At 40.7% G+C, this 19,282-nt stretch overlaps 1 protein-coding gene across 1 annotated transcript in view; it reads right to left on the bottom strand.

Moving 5' to 3' along the window:
* The window catches only part of LOC149252564 (serine/threonine-protein kinase VPS15-like), a 133,294-nt gene that overhangs the window by 25,433 nt on the left and 88,579 nt on the right, over positions 1 to 19,282 (bottom strand). Inside the window, 2 exon segments of the mRNA XM_089459744.1 lie at positions 16,699 to 16,958; positions 17,053 to 19,281. Of these exon segments, the coding sequence (XP_089315870.1) occupies positions 16,699 to 16,958; positions 17,053 to 19,281 (2,489 nt within the window).

A 19,282-nucleotide genomic window follows, 5' to 3' on the forward strand; every position in this document is an offset into this window, starting at 1 on the left:
CTAGAAACATCTTCTAGAATCTAGAAGCATGAAGTACATGGAGTTCTAGATACTCGTGTAGGAAGAACATTTATAAATAAGAACAAAATGCATGGTCAAAAAATATCTTCTAGAATATAGGAGCATGGTAGATATAGCTCATGATATTCATATAGAAGGAGCATACCTAGTATAGGATCTCATCCATGATAAAAGAAGATTGATCATGATAAAGACCTCCATCATCAAAAGAAACGAAACAAGATGAGGTATGTATGCATCAAAGTTTAGTCATGTTATCATTTGTATATTATTGAGTCATGGGAACAATTCTATAACATGATCAAGAATGAAAGAATCTTTTTCACCAAGGACATGCTCGAAGGCATGTACTACAATGCAATGAAGGTCAACAAAAGAATATGCTCACATAAGGAGAATATGATTGCTAACTACGAAGCAGGAAGAAATGTTGACTAGTCCAGGAAGCAAGCAATAAAGAAATGCTCTCACAAGAAGCATAAGATGGTTGACCTATCTATCTAAGAAGAAGCAAATGAAGAAAGAGATCAAGCATGTGAAGAACACCATGATCACCAAGAATCACTATCTGACAAGATACTTTGAAGATATCTCCCGAAAGAAGGCAGGACAACTCTAACAAAGGAAGGAAGGACCCTTGACACCTATGAAGGCCTTGGAAATATGAAAGATGCAGATAACTGATTCTACTCTACAAAGACATCGTGATGAAGAAGCCATCCAACAAAAGAAAAAGCAATGTTGAAGCAATATCAGGATGAAGTCATGATGGGTTACTAGGTCGAAGCATGTAAACAAGCAAGTACAACGAAGCATCCATGAGAAGAGTATTCTGAAGCATGGACAGATGACAAAGGAGTAGCCAGATGACAAGAAAACCTAATGTACAGGAAGAAAGACACTTTCCACAAAGGAAGCAATGACATGACAAACCAGGAAGGAAAGTGATTGATGGATGGTGCCCTACCTAGAAGAAGTTCAAACAAAGACATCATGACATCAGAGAAAGGAAGGAGATCAAGCAGCTGAAGGACCCATGAAGAAGAAGTTGTTGATGAATGAAAGAGTCCGTAGTTAAGAGGAACCTCTGACAAGTCCTTGATCAAGAGGGAGTTTTGGATCACCCCTGATTACAAAGGAGTGACAATTGTGTTTTTCCATTTCATGGGTCATGCACTAGACCAGGACTAACAGTCGTAAGTCTAGATGAAGGCCATGAATGGAAATATAGACGCAAGATAGACATAATATTTTGGTCTTCACTTGGGAAGAAAGAATGGGAGGATTAGGTAATCATCTAGCATCCAATACTCTGAGGATGTGTAGGGAATCCAAGACAAGAGTAGGCAAGAGGATTGATATTCTTTGAGGGTTGGGAACCCAAGATAAGAATAGTCCTAGAAGGTCATACTCAGAGAACACATGGGTGGGTATGTACCTTGAGAGACAATGATGAAGATGTCTATAAATCATTGGTTTCGCCAGCATTGTAGCTCATGATCTCATGAAAAGATGGAGTTGTTAGTCAAGGCCTTGCACTATGACAATGTTGATTGATATGATGCTATAACAGATGGATTGCAAATACGGTTTCTCTTATGTGAATTCTTCAAAAATTGATAATAGCCAAACACCTTGTAATATTGTATGAATACCTCCCTAGTTAAGAGGGAGTGCTGAAGGAAATGTAACTAGGTTCGGTCTTCATAAATGTACTTTTGATATTTGTACTTATTTCAAGAAAAGAAATATTATTTTTATAATATATGACAATGAGTTTCTTGCTCATTGAAATAGGTCTAGCACATGTTCAATGCTATAGGTGAGTCAAATAGTCAGAAGGAAATGTTGAAGGCCTTAAGGGCATGTTACACCATGTATGATTATGTATTACAGTCAAGAGAATACCTCCAAGCAAAGTCAAGTCTCCTCCTATGCAAAGGCACCATCAAGGAAGCTCCTTCAAGCATGTTCCACCACCATAGAAACCATCTGAAGTCTGCTCAACAAGTCAGCCTACAAACAGTTAACATGTCGGCCTTCTAGTCGGCCTAACAGGAGGGACAATGCTCTATAAATAGAGGTTTTCCACTCCATTACAACGCAATCAAGAGCTCTGAAGTTCGAGGTAAGAAGAGACTAAGAAAAAGGACGAAAAGGAGGTCTTCTAGGGCAGCGAAGGAAGAGAGAAAGAAGCCGAAGATTAAGGACTGTCTCTAGGGTGAACACACAGCCACAAGTGCGAAAGGGGAAGGGTCTACCTGCGGCCATAGCAGTAGAAACTCACTGTTGGCATATCTATTTAATTGGACTAGGAAACTAGACTTGTAAGGTCTCCCAATCAAGCGAAGGAGAAGGACACTCAAGCAAAGGAAGAAAAGAGCTTACCAGATAAAGGAAGTCACCACACGTGCGGAAATCTAGGGCTACAAGACAGTCATATCAAGTCTGCACCTACACCTTGAAGAAAGAGCTCATTTGGTCAAGTAGAAGGAAGGGATCATCACAAGAAAAGGGACTTATCAAAAGGTGTCTCTTCTAGAGCAAGTGCAACAAGGTCTATCAACAATTGAGAGAAGAACGAAGTGCCGGAAGGAGGAAGTGTCGAGGAAACAAAGTGCCGGAAGGACTTGACTTGTGCTTGGAGGATATTCAAGTCAGGGGTCTAGGGTTTGGCATTGATCAATAAGAAGCTTCAATAAGAGAAACTTACTAAAGGGCTTTCCTCTCAAGAGAAGAGAGGTTTTGGCCCTGGCAGAGAACCAACATCTTGTGTTCTTGTTCTTATGTTTTGGTAGCAGTTTGATGAAGTACACACACATGCATTAATAAGAAGAAGAAGAATATTAAGCTAACAAGAAAAATTAAAAAGACTCCACAAATTGTTATCAAGTAATGAAGAATCACACTACACTAATTTGCCCTAGATTCTTCAACACTTCCCCACTCACACAAAGAGAAAGAATGATGTTGGTCCGAGAACACAGGGTCCAAGAAGGGATTCAAAGGAGGAAGAAAAGGAAGGTGTTACAATTACAACAAGTTCGGCCACTATGCTAGAGAGTGTCCTCACAAGAGGAATTCTCCAAGGGATGACGACGACAACAACAACCACAACAATTTCAAAGGCAATGGCAATCAAAGGAACGAGTTCAATAACAATGGAAAAAGGAACGCTCCCGCTGCTCGAAATGGAAACAATTAACCTCAAAAAAGGAAAAGAAATGCCAGGTATGATGAAAGTAATGTTGTAGAAAAACAAGATGAGTTTTATCTTATTTCTGCTCTATCTACTACCTCTCCTCCAGATACTTTGGTTCACTGGTTCATTGATAATGGAGCCTCAAGGCACTTCACTAGATACAAGGAGGCCCTCCCAAATTTGGTTGAAAAGAAAACTAATTTGAAGATCATACTTGGAGATAATGCCACCTACCACGTGAAAGGGATAAGTATTGTCACTCTTCACTTGAATCAAGGTCAAACCATCCATCTACAAGATGTGTTGTATGTACCCGATTTGAAGAAGAACCTGGTATCTATTTCTGCAATGGAAAACAAAAGCTTCAAGGTAGCATTCGCTTATGGAAAGGTACGTATTTGGCAAAGAAACCCTAAAGATGCATTTACACTTGGATTTAGGGTTGATGGTATCTATCAAGTTGGTGGAAGTCCTTTGGGAGCTTTGGCAAGCGATACTTCCCTTCAATCTTAGCTATGGCACCACAGGTTTTCCCACTTACATTACAAAGCCTTACGTGGGGTAAGGAAGATGGTCACAGGTATGCCCAAGTTTAACATAAACCATGAAGGTTTTTCTCAAGGTTGTGCAGCTGGGAAACATACAGAAGAACCATTCCCTTCTAGTGAAAGGAAGACAACCGATATTCTTCAATTGGTCCATTCTGACCTATCTGGTATGTTGTCCGTAACATCGTTGGGAGGATACTCATATTATGCAATTTTTGTGGATGACTACTCTTGCAAAACATGGATCTATTTCTTGAAGAGGAAGGATGAAGTGTTCAAATGGTTTCGTTTTTTCAAAGCATTGGTGGCAAATCAAATAGGGAAGAAGATCAAGATATTGAGGACCAACAATGGAACTGAATATGAATGAAATGAATTCAATGACTTTTGAAGAGAGGATAACATTAAGAGGGAAACAATTGTTCCACACACTCCTGAGCAAAATGGAGTTGTTGAAAGGAAAAATCAAACAATCATGGAAGCCATCCATGCCATGCTCCATGATCAAGGCCTACCGATGTTCTTATGGGGAGAAGTTGTCAACACTGTCGTATATGTTCAAAATAGGAGCCCACATCAAGCTTTGGATTTCAAGACACCGGAGGAAGTTTTCACTGGTAAGAAACCTGATGTTTCTCATTTTAGAATTTTTGGTTGTCCCATGTACTTTCATGTGCCTAAAGAGAAAAGAAACAAGTTGGAAGCATCTGGGAAGAAAGGTATATTCGTTGGCTATAATGAAAATTCGAAAGCATATAGGATCTATGTACCTAGTCAAAGAGATGTGGAAGTGAGCCATTATGTTACCATTGATGAAGACACTGCCATTAGGAAAGCCATAGGTCTCCCTATTCCAAGGAAGGACGATGACGATGATGTCGCAAAACAAGATGAACCTCTGATAGATGAACCTATACCTGATGTTGATGGTCCAATGGATCCTATTGATCCACCTCCTAGTGATTCCTCTACCCCAAGGAAAAGACCTCTATGGCTCAAAGATACTCTCGAAAATGCTAAAAGATATATTGCTCCAAGAGAAACATTTCGCGAATGTAAGAAGTCGAACAGTTATCAAGGGTACTTGGCTACTATGAGTACTATTGTTCAAGCTAAACCATGTACATTAGAAGAAGCCATAAAGCACCAATTATGGAAGGATGCAATGGATAAGGAATATGAATCTATCATGAAGAATGATGTTTGGGACGTGGTGCCTAGACCCAAGGACAAGTCCATGGTCACCTCAAAATGGCTTTACAAAATTAAACATGGAGTTGATGGGAGTGCTGAAAAATACAAGGCCAAGTTCGTTGCTCGAGGTTTCTCTCAAAAGGAAATACTGGACTATGATGAGATATTTGCACTTGTTGCCCGATATACCACTATCCGATTTATTATTGCTCTCACTGCCAACCAAGGATGGAGCCTACATCAAATGGACATTAAGAATGCTTTCTTGCATGGTTCGCTTAAGGAGGAAGTCTACTTGGAACAACCTTAGGGGTTCGAAGTACAAGATCGAAGGACACATGTATGCAGGTTGAAGAAATCCACCCATGGGTTGAAGCAAGCCCCTAGAGCTTGGTATGAGAGAATTGATAGCTATCTTATGAAGTTGGGATTTACAAGGAGCTATGTTGATCCAAACCTATACTTCAAGGTTGAAAAGGACATGCCTTTCATTTTGGTCCTTTACGTTGATGATCTCTTTTTGACAGGCGTGGACCCTCTCATTTATCAATGCAATAAGGAGTTGACTTCGGAGTTCAAGATGAAGGACCTAGGTTTGATGCATTAGCTATCTTATGAAGTTGGGATTTACAAGGAGCTATGATGATCCAAACCTATACTTCAAGGTTGAAAAGGACATGCCTCTCATTTTGGTCCTTTACATTGATGATCTCTTTTTGACAGCTGTGGACCCTCTCATTTATCAATGCAAGAGGGAGTTGACTTCAGAGTTCAAGATGAAGGACCTAGGTTTGATGCATTACTTCCTAGGCCTGGAAGTCTGGCAAAAGCCATGCGAGATTTTCCTTTCTCAAGGAAAATACATTGTGAAGCTATTAGAGAGATGTGGGATGGTCAATTGCAAGTCTGTGTCTACTTCAATGGAACTCAACTTCAAGAAGCAATGTGGAAGTGTTGCGGGACCTGAATTGGCAAACCCTTCCAAGTATCGACAACTTATGCAGGCCCTGATGTTCTTGGTAAACTCTAGTCCGGACATATGCTTCGCTGTGAATACTTGAGTCAATTTATGGTTGAGCCCCATCACATATATTAGAATGTTGCTAAGAATCTCTTGAGATATCTCCATGGCACAATCAACTATGGGCTGAAATAAATTGTCGAGAATTTGAGGCTACATGGATATTTTGATGCTAATTGGGCTAGCAATGTGGTGGTTAGAAAGAGCACGTCTAGATGTTGCTTCTCATTGGGGTCTGCTTCGATTTCTTGGATGAGCAAGAAGCAGAAACTGGTTGCTCTAATCACTGTCGAGGCCAAATATATTGCAGCTAGTATGGCCTGTTGTGAAGCTATATGGTTAAGGAAGCTCTTCAGTGAGTTGTTTGAGCACGTGTTGGATACCACTGTTATCTATTGCGGCAACCAGAAAGGGATTCTCCTGAAAGGAGAATCCCGTGTTCCATGATCGCTCCAAGCACATTGATATCAGGTATCACTTTATTCGGGATATGGTACAACGGGGAGCAATAAGTCTCCAACAAATCAAGACTGATGAACAGGTTGCAGACATCCTCACGAAGCCCTTGGGGAAGGTCAAATTCTTAGCCTTCCGAGATAGACTTGGATTCATGGAACGACCCCCCCATGAGGGTCCCACTTGAGTTGGACATTGAGCTCTGGGAGCTCCTGGGGGCTTGGGGTACTTCTTGGAGCTATGAGCGACCATAGGGTGAGTCGTTCACCTTCCCCTATAGGTGCGCTTTGTACAGGGTGAGTGGTTCACCTTCCCCTGTGATACCCCATTATGGTTGACATGTGTGTAGGGTGAGTGGTTCACCTTCCCCTACGATTGATGCAACATGTGTGTAGGGTGAGTGGTTCACCTTCCACTGCGATTGATGACACATACGAGTGTGGTTCAACTTTCCCTATGATTGATGATATATGCATAGGATGAGTGGTTCACCTTCTCCTATGGCATATGAGCAGGATGAGTGGTTCACCTTCTCCTGCGGATGCCCCAGCATACATCCTAGACATGTAGTTCGAGACTCATGGTGAAGTACCTCTCATCTGGCCAATGAGTTGGGAAAAGAAGATAAGGACCATAGCACTACTGATGGACGCATCATTTACTGTTGAACTCCCTATGTCTAAGATGCCTGGTGTTCAACAACTTGATCACTTGGGATCAAGTCTGATTGGGGTTCTACCCCTAGAGCAGTGTTGCGGGGGAGCGCCCCCCCCCCCCTCGAACCCGCTCCCGAAGCGCGCTCCGGGCGGGAGCGGCTCGGGAGCGGGTCGGGAGCGCGCTCCCGTAAAAAAATTTGCGCTCCCTGGTCTGTGAGGGAGCGCTTCAGGGAGCGATCGCTCCCGCGCTCCCGGAGCGCTTTTTAATGCCCGGGAGCGATCGGGGAGCGATCGCTCCCGATCGCTCCCGGGCATTAAAAAACGCTCCGGGAGCGGTTCGGCGGAAAAAAATTCCGCTGGACCCGAAAAAACAAAAAAATTTAACTAATTTTTTTTGGTTTATAAGCCCAATGGGCCAAAAAAAAATCATTTCAATGAGATTGAGCTTGAGCTTGAGAGCTGAGGAAGAGCAAAGGAGCAAGGAGCAAGAGCTGAGGAGCAAGGAGCCAGAGCTGAGGAGCGAGGAGCAAGTGCCAAGGAGCGAGGAGCAAGCTTGCAGAGGTAAGTAACTTAATCATTTAGTTAGTTTAGTTGGTTAGGTAGTTAGTTTGTTTAGTTTAATTTACCTGTTTGAGTTTAAAGATCATTAATTTAAATTAAATTAATAAATTAAATGAATTAATCCCAATAAACTAAATTAATTTGCAGATTCAAGACTCAAACCCTACAAACATCAAACACAATGGACCTGGGGATTTTTATTGGCATTTTCCTCTTCCTGGTCCCTTTTCTGGTTATTATGGTGGTGGAGAGTAGGAAACGGAGGGGGCCTGAAACTGAAGAGGTGGATGAAGAAGCCGGAGGAAGTCAAATAGGTGAAAACCCCAGTGAGGAGGATGTGGAGGAGGGTGAACATGAGGGTCAAAAAACTAAACAAGACCAAACTCCATTGTGGAAATATGTTCAGAGGGCTGAAACAGGGAGAGGGGGTGGAACCACTAAATTTCATTGCCCCCATTGCAACACTGATTACACAGGCTCATACACCCGTTTGAGAAGACACCTTTGCGGGAAAAGGGCATGGGATGGAGAGAAACAAATAGGAATCAGAACTTGCGACGCGGTGTCAACAGCAGATAGAGCCAAATACATAAAGGAAGAGGAGGACGCCCAATACAAAGCAAAAAGATCAAGGGGTTTCTTTGAAAGCTCACAAAGAACTCCTTCAGCATCCTCCCAAGGCAGTGGATATGGACATGGAGGCTCAGGGTCATCATCTTTACGCCGTAGAACCATATCAGATTTCCTTGATGAGGGGTGTAGGAATGATGTGGATTCAAAAATTTACAGGTTCCTCTATGCAAATGGGATACCATTCAATGTTCTACGCTCACCTTATTGGCACGAAATGGTTTCTGCCATAAATGATGCCCCTAAAGGATACAAGAGCCCTGGGTATGACAAGGCAAGAACTGTCGGCCTTGATCATGAAAAAGCAAAAATATCACATTCTTTGAATAAAATGACAAGTTCTTGGACTGACAATGGGGTGTCCATTGTATCTGATGGATGGACAAATGTAAAAGGCAAGCCATTGATAAGTGTTCTTGCTGTGTCCCGAAGTGGTCCCATTTTTCTAGCTGCACATGATTACTCAAACAAGTTCAAGACCGCTATCAACATTGCAGAAGCATTGCTTGAAACAATTGAGCGTATTGGCCCATACAATGTCATCCAAGTCATCACTGATAATGCTCCTAATTGTAAGGCAGCGGGAGCAATTATTGAGGATAGATACCCGAACATATTTTGGTCTGGATGTTTGGTTCACACATTGAACCTTCTGTTGCATGATATTGTCAAAAACAAAAATGAACAATACCAATGGATTGGTGATTTGTACAAGAAAGGAAAAAAAATGATAAAATTTATTACAAATCATAGCAATACCCATGGCCTTTTCCGCAGTCACTCGAGATTGGAGTTGCTGAAGATTGCGAGGACTAGATTTGGTAGCTATTACCTCACCTTCAGGCGCCTTTTGAAGGTAAGAGAGGGTTTAGCTAGCATGGTATCAAGTCCAAATTGGCAGGTGTTAAAGGAAAGGGCTACAAATGTAGCTGACATTGCAGGTTTTGAAACGGTGGAGGAGGCCGCTCTTGATGGGCAGTTTTGGACAACTGTGAGACAGGTATTGGATTTCACCAAGCCAATTTATAACATGATTCGGTTTGCAGATACAGACAAACCAGTGATTGGCGAGGTGTATGAGCAAATGGATACCATGTTGGGGGAAATAAAAGACATTGTTAATAACAGAGATCCCGACTTGTACAATCTGATTCACGATTGTGTGTGTGAACGGTGGAAAAGGCTTAACCTTCCACTACATTGCTTGGCGTATATCCTTACGCCAAAATACTACTCAGATTCTTGGTTGGGCAAACCTGCAGCAGGGGGTGGTGTTAGGACCAAACCCCATTTAGATCGAGAGGTAACTAAAGGATATCTGGATGCATTAGAAAAGTTGGTGCCTGACAGGGAGGAATGTGCAGCTGTGCGCCTTGAAATAGGCAGATACTTCACTGGCAGTGGTTTGTATGGTAACTTCCATGCAATGGACGACAAAGATAAATTTGATTCTCTCACATGGTGGGAAACATATGGCGGCGACGGACTTTTGCGAAAATTGGCATTGAAAGTTCTTGCACAGGTTGTAAATTCTTCTTCTGCAGAGAGGTGTTGGAGCACCTACAGTTATATACATAATGTGAAAAGAAACAGGCTCAACGAAAACCGAGCAGAAAGCTTGGTTTATGTGCACTACAATTTGAGGTTGTTCAGCCATTACTGTGATCGGGCTAATGAAGATCCCACATATAAAATTTGGGACAATCACCCTGAGGACGACAATTTGGAGGATGGCATTGTACATATGGAAGAACTAGAAGATGAGCTTGTACGGGATGAAGCTGAAGCAGCTGCAGCAGCCATGCCACCTCCACCTCCACCATCCAGTAGCAGTTCTCAGGGCCCGAGTCTTGTTCCATTGCTGTCGCCACCTCCATCGACACCCTCGCGTGGAGGCTCTAGTTCTGGTCATCAGTCTGGGCGGGAGACTCCTAGAAGACCGCCACGACCTACTTATACTCCTGGAGACTCTCGTGGCAAGGGCCACTTGTAGATTTACAGTTTACTTGTCTTTTTTAGTTTCTATTAGACTTGTCACTTTAGTTTTCATAACTGTTCAGTGTTGAGTTTTGAGTCCTTGACTCTTGACTCTTGACTCTTTCATATCATTATGACATTATGATATTTTTTGTAAACATTATATCACTGTGACAATGAAAATTTGAAGTTTGAAGTTGGGCCTTGGCAATTATAACTCATTGGTAATGATTGTGAATTATGAATATGATGCTTTGTGAAAGACTAAAGTTGTTTCATTTCATCTCATTATTCATGTTTCATTTTATAAATTTTTAACATTTCATATCATGTTAACAGTTAGAAGTTAGGACTTAGAAATATCTTCGATATTACTTCTTGTAATGGTTAAACTTGGCTTACAAGTACAACTTGTTACTTTGGTGATCAATGATGATAAATGTTATTGAATTGAATGTTATTTTAATTTATTATTTTACTAAGGTTGATGACGATTATAATTTCTAGATGATTGATGTGATATGGTTCAATGATCAATTTATGTTTTTTTATGTTTTTTATGTCTATTTCATCATTCTACATGTTTTTGTTGACATATATGTATCAAAAATTAAAAAATATAAAAAATATATATATTTTTAAAAAATCGCTCCGGGATTCGCTCCCAAACCGGGAGCTTCTGAAAATGGTCGCTCCCGCTCCCAAGTAACACTGCCCTAGAGTAACTTTTGTCAGTGGAGAGTGGTAAGGTCTTGTGACTCACTCTCGATCGATTCTTCTTCATTATCTATATCAATGTTCAGTAAAGTTGAAACGAAATGCAGAGATGGATCATGATGACAGGATGGCATGATGGATTGGCAAGTGGAATTCTCCCTAGTTGAGAGGGAGTGTTAAAATTGGCAACTAGGGCCAAATGGGAAAAGGAGATAGGGACCATAGCACTACTGATAGACACATCATTTACTGTCATACTCCCTATGTCTAAGATGCCTGGTGTTCAACAACTTGATCACTTGGGATCAAGTCTGATTGGGGTTCTACCCCTGGACTAACTTTTGTCAGTGGAGAGTGGTAAGGTCTTGTGACTCACTCTCGATCGATTCTTCTTCATTATCTATATCAATGTTCAGTAAAGTTGAAACGAGACGCAGAGATGGATCAAGATAATAGGATGGCATGATGGATTGGCAGGTGGAATTCTCCCTAGTTGAGAAGGAGTGTTAAAATTAGCAACTAGGGCTAAATGGGAAAAGAAGATAGGGACCATAGCACTACTGATGGACGCATCATTTACTGTCGTACTCCCTATGTCTAAGATCCCTGGTGTTCAACAACTTGATCACTTGGGCTCAAGTCTAATTGGGGTTCTACCCCTGGAGTGACTTTTGTCAGTGGAGAGTGGTAAGGTCTTGTGACTCACTCTCGATCGATTCTTCTTCATTATCTATATCAATGTTCAGTAAAGTTGAAATGAGATGCAGAGATGGATCATGATGACAGGATGGCATGATGGGTTGGCAGGTGGAATTCTCCCTAGTTGAGAGGGAGTGTTAAAATTAGCAACTAGGGCCAAATTCCACTTTGGACAGGTCATTTGATGGTGATGATTATTGCATTGAATTCCTCTTTTCTAGAGGGGACCAAAATTGACTTAAATATCATCAAATTTGGACAAGGGGAAATAGGTTTTTGTTCTCGTCTTGGCTTGTCTTCTACATTTTATTGTTCATGTTCTATCTACAATTACTATCAATGTGATTTACGGTTAATACGACTACTATTGGAAAACTAAATTGGAAATTGTCATTGGGTTGGTAAAAGAACATTGAAGTAATTGTGCAAAGCATAGAACATACCATTGTTAACTAAAATTAACACTTTCATAGATGGAAAAGTTGTAGTATGGGCTAAAAACTCTAGTATCAAAAATGCAAAGATGATTGGGATTTGTGAAGGAAGACTCTACATATTGTTAACTCCCCTTGCTCAAGCTTTGGTTCACATTAACGTTAGACCATGTGAACTTTGGAATAGAAGATTTGGTCATCTTCTCTACAAAATCTTACCAACTCTAAATAAAATGGTAAATGGCATCCCTGAAGGCGTATGCAAGGGGAGTACATTGGGCAAAAACACCAAGAGGCCATTTGGAAGCAATGCTTCAAGGTCAAAAGAAACTTTGGATCTCATTCATTCCGATGTTTGTGGTCCCATGACTCCAAAGTCTCCTGGAGGTCATCTATGTAACATTCATTGATGACCATTCAAGGAAAACTTAGATTTATTTGATGAAATCCAAGGATGAAATATTCAACAAATTTCAAGAATTCAAAGATGAAGTAGAGAACCTTACAGAAAGAACGATAAAGATCTTAAGATCCGACAACGCAGGAAAATATACTTCAAAGGAACTCATAGCTTTTTGTAAGGAGGTTGGGATTAAGAGGAGCTGATAGTCACATACAATCCCGAACAAAATGGAGTTGCAGAATGAAAGAATCGATCCACTGAAGAAAGTGTAAAATCCATGTTACATGATCAAGATTTGCCAAAATTTCTGTGGGGTGAAGCAACTAAGACTGTTGTATACATTCAAAATCGAAATCCCCACATGTCACTAGATAACATGACTACCGAAGAAGCATTCTTTTTTGCTGTCCAGATTCCTGTCTATATTCATATACCAAAAGACAAGAGAAAGAAATTGGATCCTTCAGGCATGAAAGGAACATTTGTTGGCTACAATAATACTTCAAAGGCATATAGGATCTACATAAAATAAGGATACCGAAGAGAAGTTAATCGAGATGTAATATTTGATGAAAGCATTGCATTCAAGAAATCAAAGAGTCTCCCATTGGACTTTGATGATGAACAACTTCCTATATGTGAGGAGGAAGGTACAAGGGAGCAAGAAGAACCAAATCATGAAGATGAAGGTCCCTGTTAGCCAGTGCAACCGATGGTCATCCCTGAAACTATAAAGCAACCTAATTGGTTGAAGTCTACTCTACTAGATGCAAAAGGTCATGGAGCAGTCAAAGGCATATTCAAGGAAAGTAAGAAGCCCAAAAGATATTTTGGATATGCAACCTATATGATGAAACTAATAGAAGCAAAGCCATCCACCTTTGAAAAAGTTGTCACACACCAAGAATGGAAGGATGCCATGAATGAAGAATATCAATCAATAATGAAAAATGGAGTTTGGGAGATCATGCCCAGGCCTAAAGAAAATTTTGTGGTAACTTACAAATGGCTCTACAAGATTAAACATGCAGCGGATGGAAGTATAGATAAATATAAGGCAAGATTCGTGGCTAGGGGCTTCTCTCAACAAGAAGGCATCGACTATGAAGAGACATTTGCACCTACAACAAGGTATACAACTATACGTTCGTTGGTCTCTTTGGCAGCATCGATGGGATGGAACATCCACCAAATGGATGTCAAGATTTCATTTTTGAATGGCGCCATTGATAAAAAAATCTATATAGATCAACTCTTGGGATTTGAAGTCAAAGATAGAGAGGCTTATGTTTGCAAGCTGAAGAAGGCATTATAGGGCCTTAAGCAAGCACCAAGGGCATGGTATGCTAGGATGGATGCATACCTACAAATATTGGTCTTCACAAAGAGTTTTGTTGATCTGAATCTTTATATCAAGGTTGTGAAGAATGAGCCTGTTATCATTCTTCTATATGTGGGTGATCTTCTCTTGACAAGTGTGGAAGGTCGAATCCAAGAATGCAAGAAGCAACTGGTAGCAGAATTAGACATGAAGGATCTAGGCTTGATGCACTACTATTTGGGACTAGAAGTTTGGCAGGGACCTTATGACAAAAAATCTAGGTCAAGGAAAGTATGTGATCAAGAGGTTGAAGAGGTTTGACATGATGGATTACAAACCTATGACAACCACCATGATCAAAAACTTGAATAGGCTAAGAAGTTATGAATCAAGCCCTGTGGACCCAACCAGGTATAGACAATTAATTGGCTCACTGATGTTCTTGTTGAATACTCGACCAAACATATGTTGTGCAGTGAATGTTCTCAGTTAGTTCCAAGTTGAGCCTAAGCATGATCATTGGATAGCAGCCAAACATATACTGAGATACTGCAAGGAACAATCTACTACTACCTAAAGTATGATAAGAGGAATGATGTCCACCTTATTGGATATACAAATTCTGGCTAGGGAGGCAATGAGTAGGATGGAAGAAGCACTGTTGGAGGATGTTTCAGTTTGGGATCCTCCATGATCTCATGGATGAGCAAAAAGTAAGAATCAGTAGCTTTGAGTAGTGTTGAGGTTGAATATATTGCAGCCTATGAAGTAAGCAAAGAAGTTGTATGGTTGAGGAAGTTGTTGTCCAACTTGTTTGAAGGACCAATGGACCCTACAGTGATACATTATGACAATACCAGTCGTATAAGGTTGTCTGAAGACCTAGTGTTTCATGGAAAGACAAAGCATATAAACAACAAGTATCACTACATTCAAAAGTTGGCGCAAGACGATGTGTTGCAGCTATGATATATCCCTACTAATGAACAAGTAGTTGACATCTTGACAAAATCTCTTCCTAATAAGAAGCTTTTGTATTTGAGAGACAAGCTTGGATTAGTTGATATATCCTCCCTAGTTGAGAGGGAGAGATAGACACATCATTCTTGTCTTCACTTGGGAAGAAAGAATGGAGGATTGGGTAAGCATCTGGCATCCGATACTCTTTGATATGAGGTAGGGCATTCAAGATAAGAGTAGTCATATAGGACCGATATTCTTTGAGGGCTAGGAATCCAAGATAAAAATAGTCCTGGAAGGTCATACACTGTGAACACCCAGGTGGGGTATGTACCTTGAGAGACAATGATGAAGGTGTTTATAAATCATTGGTCTCGCCAGCATTGTGCTTTGATCTTGTGGAGAGATAGTTGCTAGTTTTGCTATGTGACAATGTTAGTCGATATGATGCTAAACAAATGGGTTACCAATCCGACTCTTCTTATGAGATCTCTTCAGATTGAGAATGTCCATGTACCATATATATAAATATCTCCCTAGTTAAGAGGGAGTGTTCAAAAATGTGTAACTAGGTTCGGTCTTCATAAATATGAAATGTACCTTTCATTCTTGTATATTGAAAAATAAAAGAAAAACTATTATTGTTATTTTGAAACATGGGTTTCATGCTCAAGGTCTTTTATTTTAGAGGTCAAGCACCCATTGAGTGCTTCTAGGGTTTGTCCTAGGTCAATAAGTAAGAAGAGTCATTGTCATATGTTGAAGACGCCATCAGGCACATTGTAACTTGTAAAGAGAAATAATTTTGTATTTAAAAGTGTCAAAATACCCTCCAAGACAAAGTCGGCCTGCCAGCTAAGAAGTTTGCCTATTTTGAGGAGCCTCATCCACCTTCGAAGCCTATATAAAGGAAGGAACTTGACCTCCCTTGGACACACATTCACTTCTCATCATCTAAGCAAAGAAGAAGAGCAAGAAAGCTAGCAAAGAAGAAGGACGAAGGAAGAAGTTTTTGGGCCAATTCTCTCTCACACATGCAAAGAAGAGCTAGGATTTACTGCTTCAAGGTCAAAATTCTCAAGTTACTAGAAGAAGATTGAAGTTACTGGAAGAGGAGCCTATTAGGGCACTCTCTAGCCCTACACAAGGAAGCAAGTCAAGTAAAGCCGCTAGGAGGCCTTGGAAGACTAATTTTCGCTCACGTGTGGAAGTAGTAGCAGTTGCAGGGGCCGAAAGTTTCAGCCCTACAATAGAGGCTGAAAATCTGAAGCTAGGGGTCAAAGTTGTGTTGCTGGAAGAGATTTGAATGGGTTTGACTTAGACAAAGGAAGCACATTATCAAGAAGATCGAACTTGGTCTTGGAAGGGTATTGGTCTTGGTCTAGAGGTCTTGGAATTCGTCAATTGAAGAATCTAAAAGAAAAAAGAGATTTATGGGTTTTCCTCTCGAGTGGAGAGGTTTTGGCCTTGGCTTGCAGCCTATATCCTGTGTTCTTGTGTACTATTGTCCTTCTTGTTTTGGTAGCTATTTGATGATAAGAACAAACATAATAATAAGAGAAGAAGCTAATAAGTAAGAAAAAGTAAGAAGACATCACAAGCAATTATCAAGAATAGAGAAATCATCCTAACTATTGCCCTATGGATTTCTCGAAAGGGTCCACTTGCTTAGTCTAAAGTAAGGGGCAAGGCTACCAAGGTGACATTGGGTGGCTTGCCTAATAATTGCCTCTAGGCTCTCATGCTTTACGGTTAGACTTTCCAACATAGTGAGAGTATGAGTGGCAACAATCTACTAACACTTGATCGAATGGTAAATCACAGTTTAGATATATATGCAGGCATTTCTACAAAAGAATAAAGGAACAAAAAGTGAATGTGTAAAGGTACTGATAAACCTGAAGTAGTCCCAGAGTCGTATCCTCAAATCTGTCCCTCCAGTTAAGACGTCACCACCAAGCAGTGGAAGAAGTGAACAAATGCCAGGAAGCCGTGAAGGTGGTTCTTTCAAATCTTGAACCCTGTATTTAGAATTCCCGTTTCGTTGAGGGTCAAGTGTGACTTCAGATTTAGAATACACCTGACTCGAGGGCCTAGCTAAAGCAATAGGGGTCTCAGCAACATCTGTGCCAGTTCCAGAGCATGCTAGCCGAAAGATCTGCAGAACAAAATTCAAGTAAGAATATAAAAAAAAAAACAAAAGACATTTTACTCCAATAGACTGGTTTTCTAAAGATTTGGATAGTCAATACCCGATGAAGGCTCCCATCCTTCGCATTCCAAAGGGCCATCTCATTAATTCCTGCAGCTACATAGACAGAAGATCCACTTGTCATAGATGGGGAAGAATTTGTAGCTGGCATTAGAAGACACATTTTCTCCACAGGGCAACCCTTGGTATACTGCCATGTATTTACTGGGATAAGAAACCGCAAATCCCAAAGGGTAAGCACACCTCTGGAAGAACCTGACATAAGCCATTTCTGACAGGGGCCAAGTACAACTGAAGAAACATATCCTTCTTCTGGATTTGCTTTCAATGACCATGCATTATTTTGTGCCCTTAAGTCCCACAGATGAATTCCATTATGTTGAGTGTTGTAAAGTATCATTGGAGGGCCCTCTGTAGCATAGCTTTGCAAACTTAGCACTGCTCCTTCCTGGGTCTCTTTCTTCTTAATGTCTGAAATGCCAGAGTATCTCTCAACACTGCCCCCTCCCCTTGGTACATAATCAACAGAAAATACATTGATGGTGCCTCTGCTTGATGCCACAGCAACTTGGGATCCACCAGAAAACATCGTGACATGCAACGCTCGACCATCATCTAGAGAATAAGTTAATCTTGAATGGAAAGATATGTACTTTTCTAGTCTACGACTGTCCCATATTTTAACTGTACAATCATCTGAGGCTGTTACAAAAAAGTTGTGATCATGTGAACCTGCAATATCATAGACAACTAACTGATGCTCCTGAAGATGTGCAACTAGAATTCCCTGAGGTCGCCATGTGCCATCAGGAACAGATGTTCGAGAATAAGAAGACAACATCACTGCTTCAGATGATGATGGGGAACTTGCAACTCGATCAACAATGTCCAAAAGAGCTGCATCTTCAGTCATGTCTGTTCTTGCGGCTCCATCTCTAATGACCTTACTAACTTGTTTTGGAGCAGCAAAGCTGCTATTCAACATAGAACCAGTAAAAATTTTGGGTGGGAAAGAACCTGCCATAATAAGTGATCTGTGCATTAGATCTGCAGTAGGTATGGCTGAATTCAACTGTGATGAAACAACAGATCCAGCAACCTGTGTTCCAGAAAAAGTAGTCATCGAGAAAGGTGCAGTACCTTGTCGGCCTCCAGTATCCCGGTTCCATTCTTCATTCAAAGACAGTCCTATTGATGGTAACCCTTTTTGTCCAGTTTCAGATTTCCTTTCACTCAGAGGGTATATATATACTGGGACACCTTCATAAGATGGGCCATGGTTGGAACTGCTGCTTACCCCAGCATGTGGAGGCATCACAATAGCAGAAATTTGAAGCTTCTCAAAGTTTTCTAACTCCCGACTATGTTCTCTAGTCTGCATTGTACTGGAAAGATTTTGGAGATAGCTTTCCATTGCTTTCATCTTGACAGAATCTTCTGCCTCAGATAAATTTATATTTCGATTGGGAGATCCTACCATGTTTGCATTTAAATCCAACTTCTTACCTGGCCAGCTTTTAGTCAATGCCAGATCAGCAGATGTCGAAGAAACAGAAGATCCCTTTTCAGGAATTCTTTTATTTGAAACATCTGTATTTGACGAGATTGAAACAAACCCCACTGTTTTGGGTGAAGCTGAAATCTGCCCAAGTTTGCTCTGGCTGTTGTCCCTTTCTGAAATTTCGGAACACTGCAAATTCTTGACTTTTTCTAGGACGTTATGGAAATCCTTTCTTGACATTGGAGACTTCAAACACGACAACAAATCAGTCTCAGAGTCTAAAGATGTTGGCTCCCGACGAAGGAAAGGCTGCAAAATTGGTGAAAGATAAACATGAGAATCAACTGGGTGTAAACTCCCACTGCTTGCTGCAATAAATGTAACAGCTGAACTCCTAACCCATTGGCTTGGATGACAAAGTAGAGGAGCAGCCCGCTGAACCGCATCAAGAAACAATCTTTTCCTGAGTAATTTTTCTTTTGAAAGAAATGCCAAACATTTCAATGCATTGACAATGATTTCTTCTACATGTTCGTTGAGAGCCTGCTCAATATAAGGCAGAAGATACTCCTCCACACTCATTTGGCCAACAAAATAACATACATGTATAATCTGTTGAAAAAATACAGCTTGTAACTGTTTATCATGGTCATTTAGAAAAGCAGGAAGAATTGGTAACAAAAATTCATTACATTGCTTCTCTCCAAAGAAATCACATAGTTCTTTTACATGCTGCAGCAATGCACGCCGAATAAGTGCTGTCTGCTTT

The sequence above is a fragment of the Pinus tabuliformis genome, chromosome 7 (genome assembly GCF_031772625.1).
Source record: "Pinus tabuliformis cultivar Carrire ecotype Pingquan chromosome 7, CPIR1, whole genome shotgun sequence".
In the NCBI taxonomy this organism is placed as follows: Eukaryota; Viridiplantae; Streptophyta; class Pinopsida; order Pinales; family Pinaceae; genus Pinus; species Pinus tabuliformis.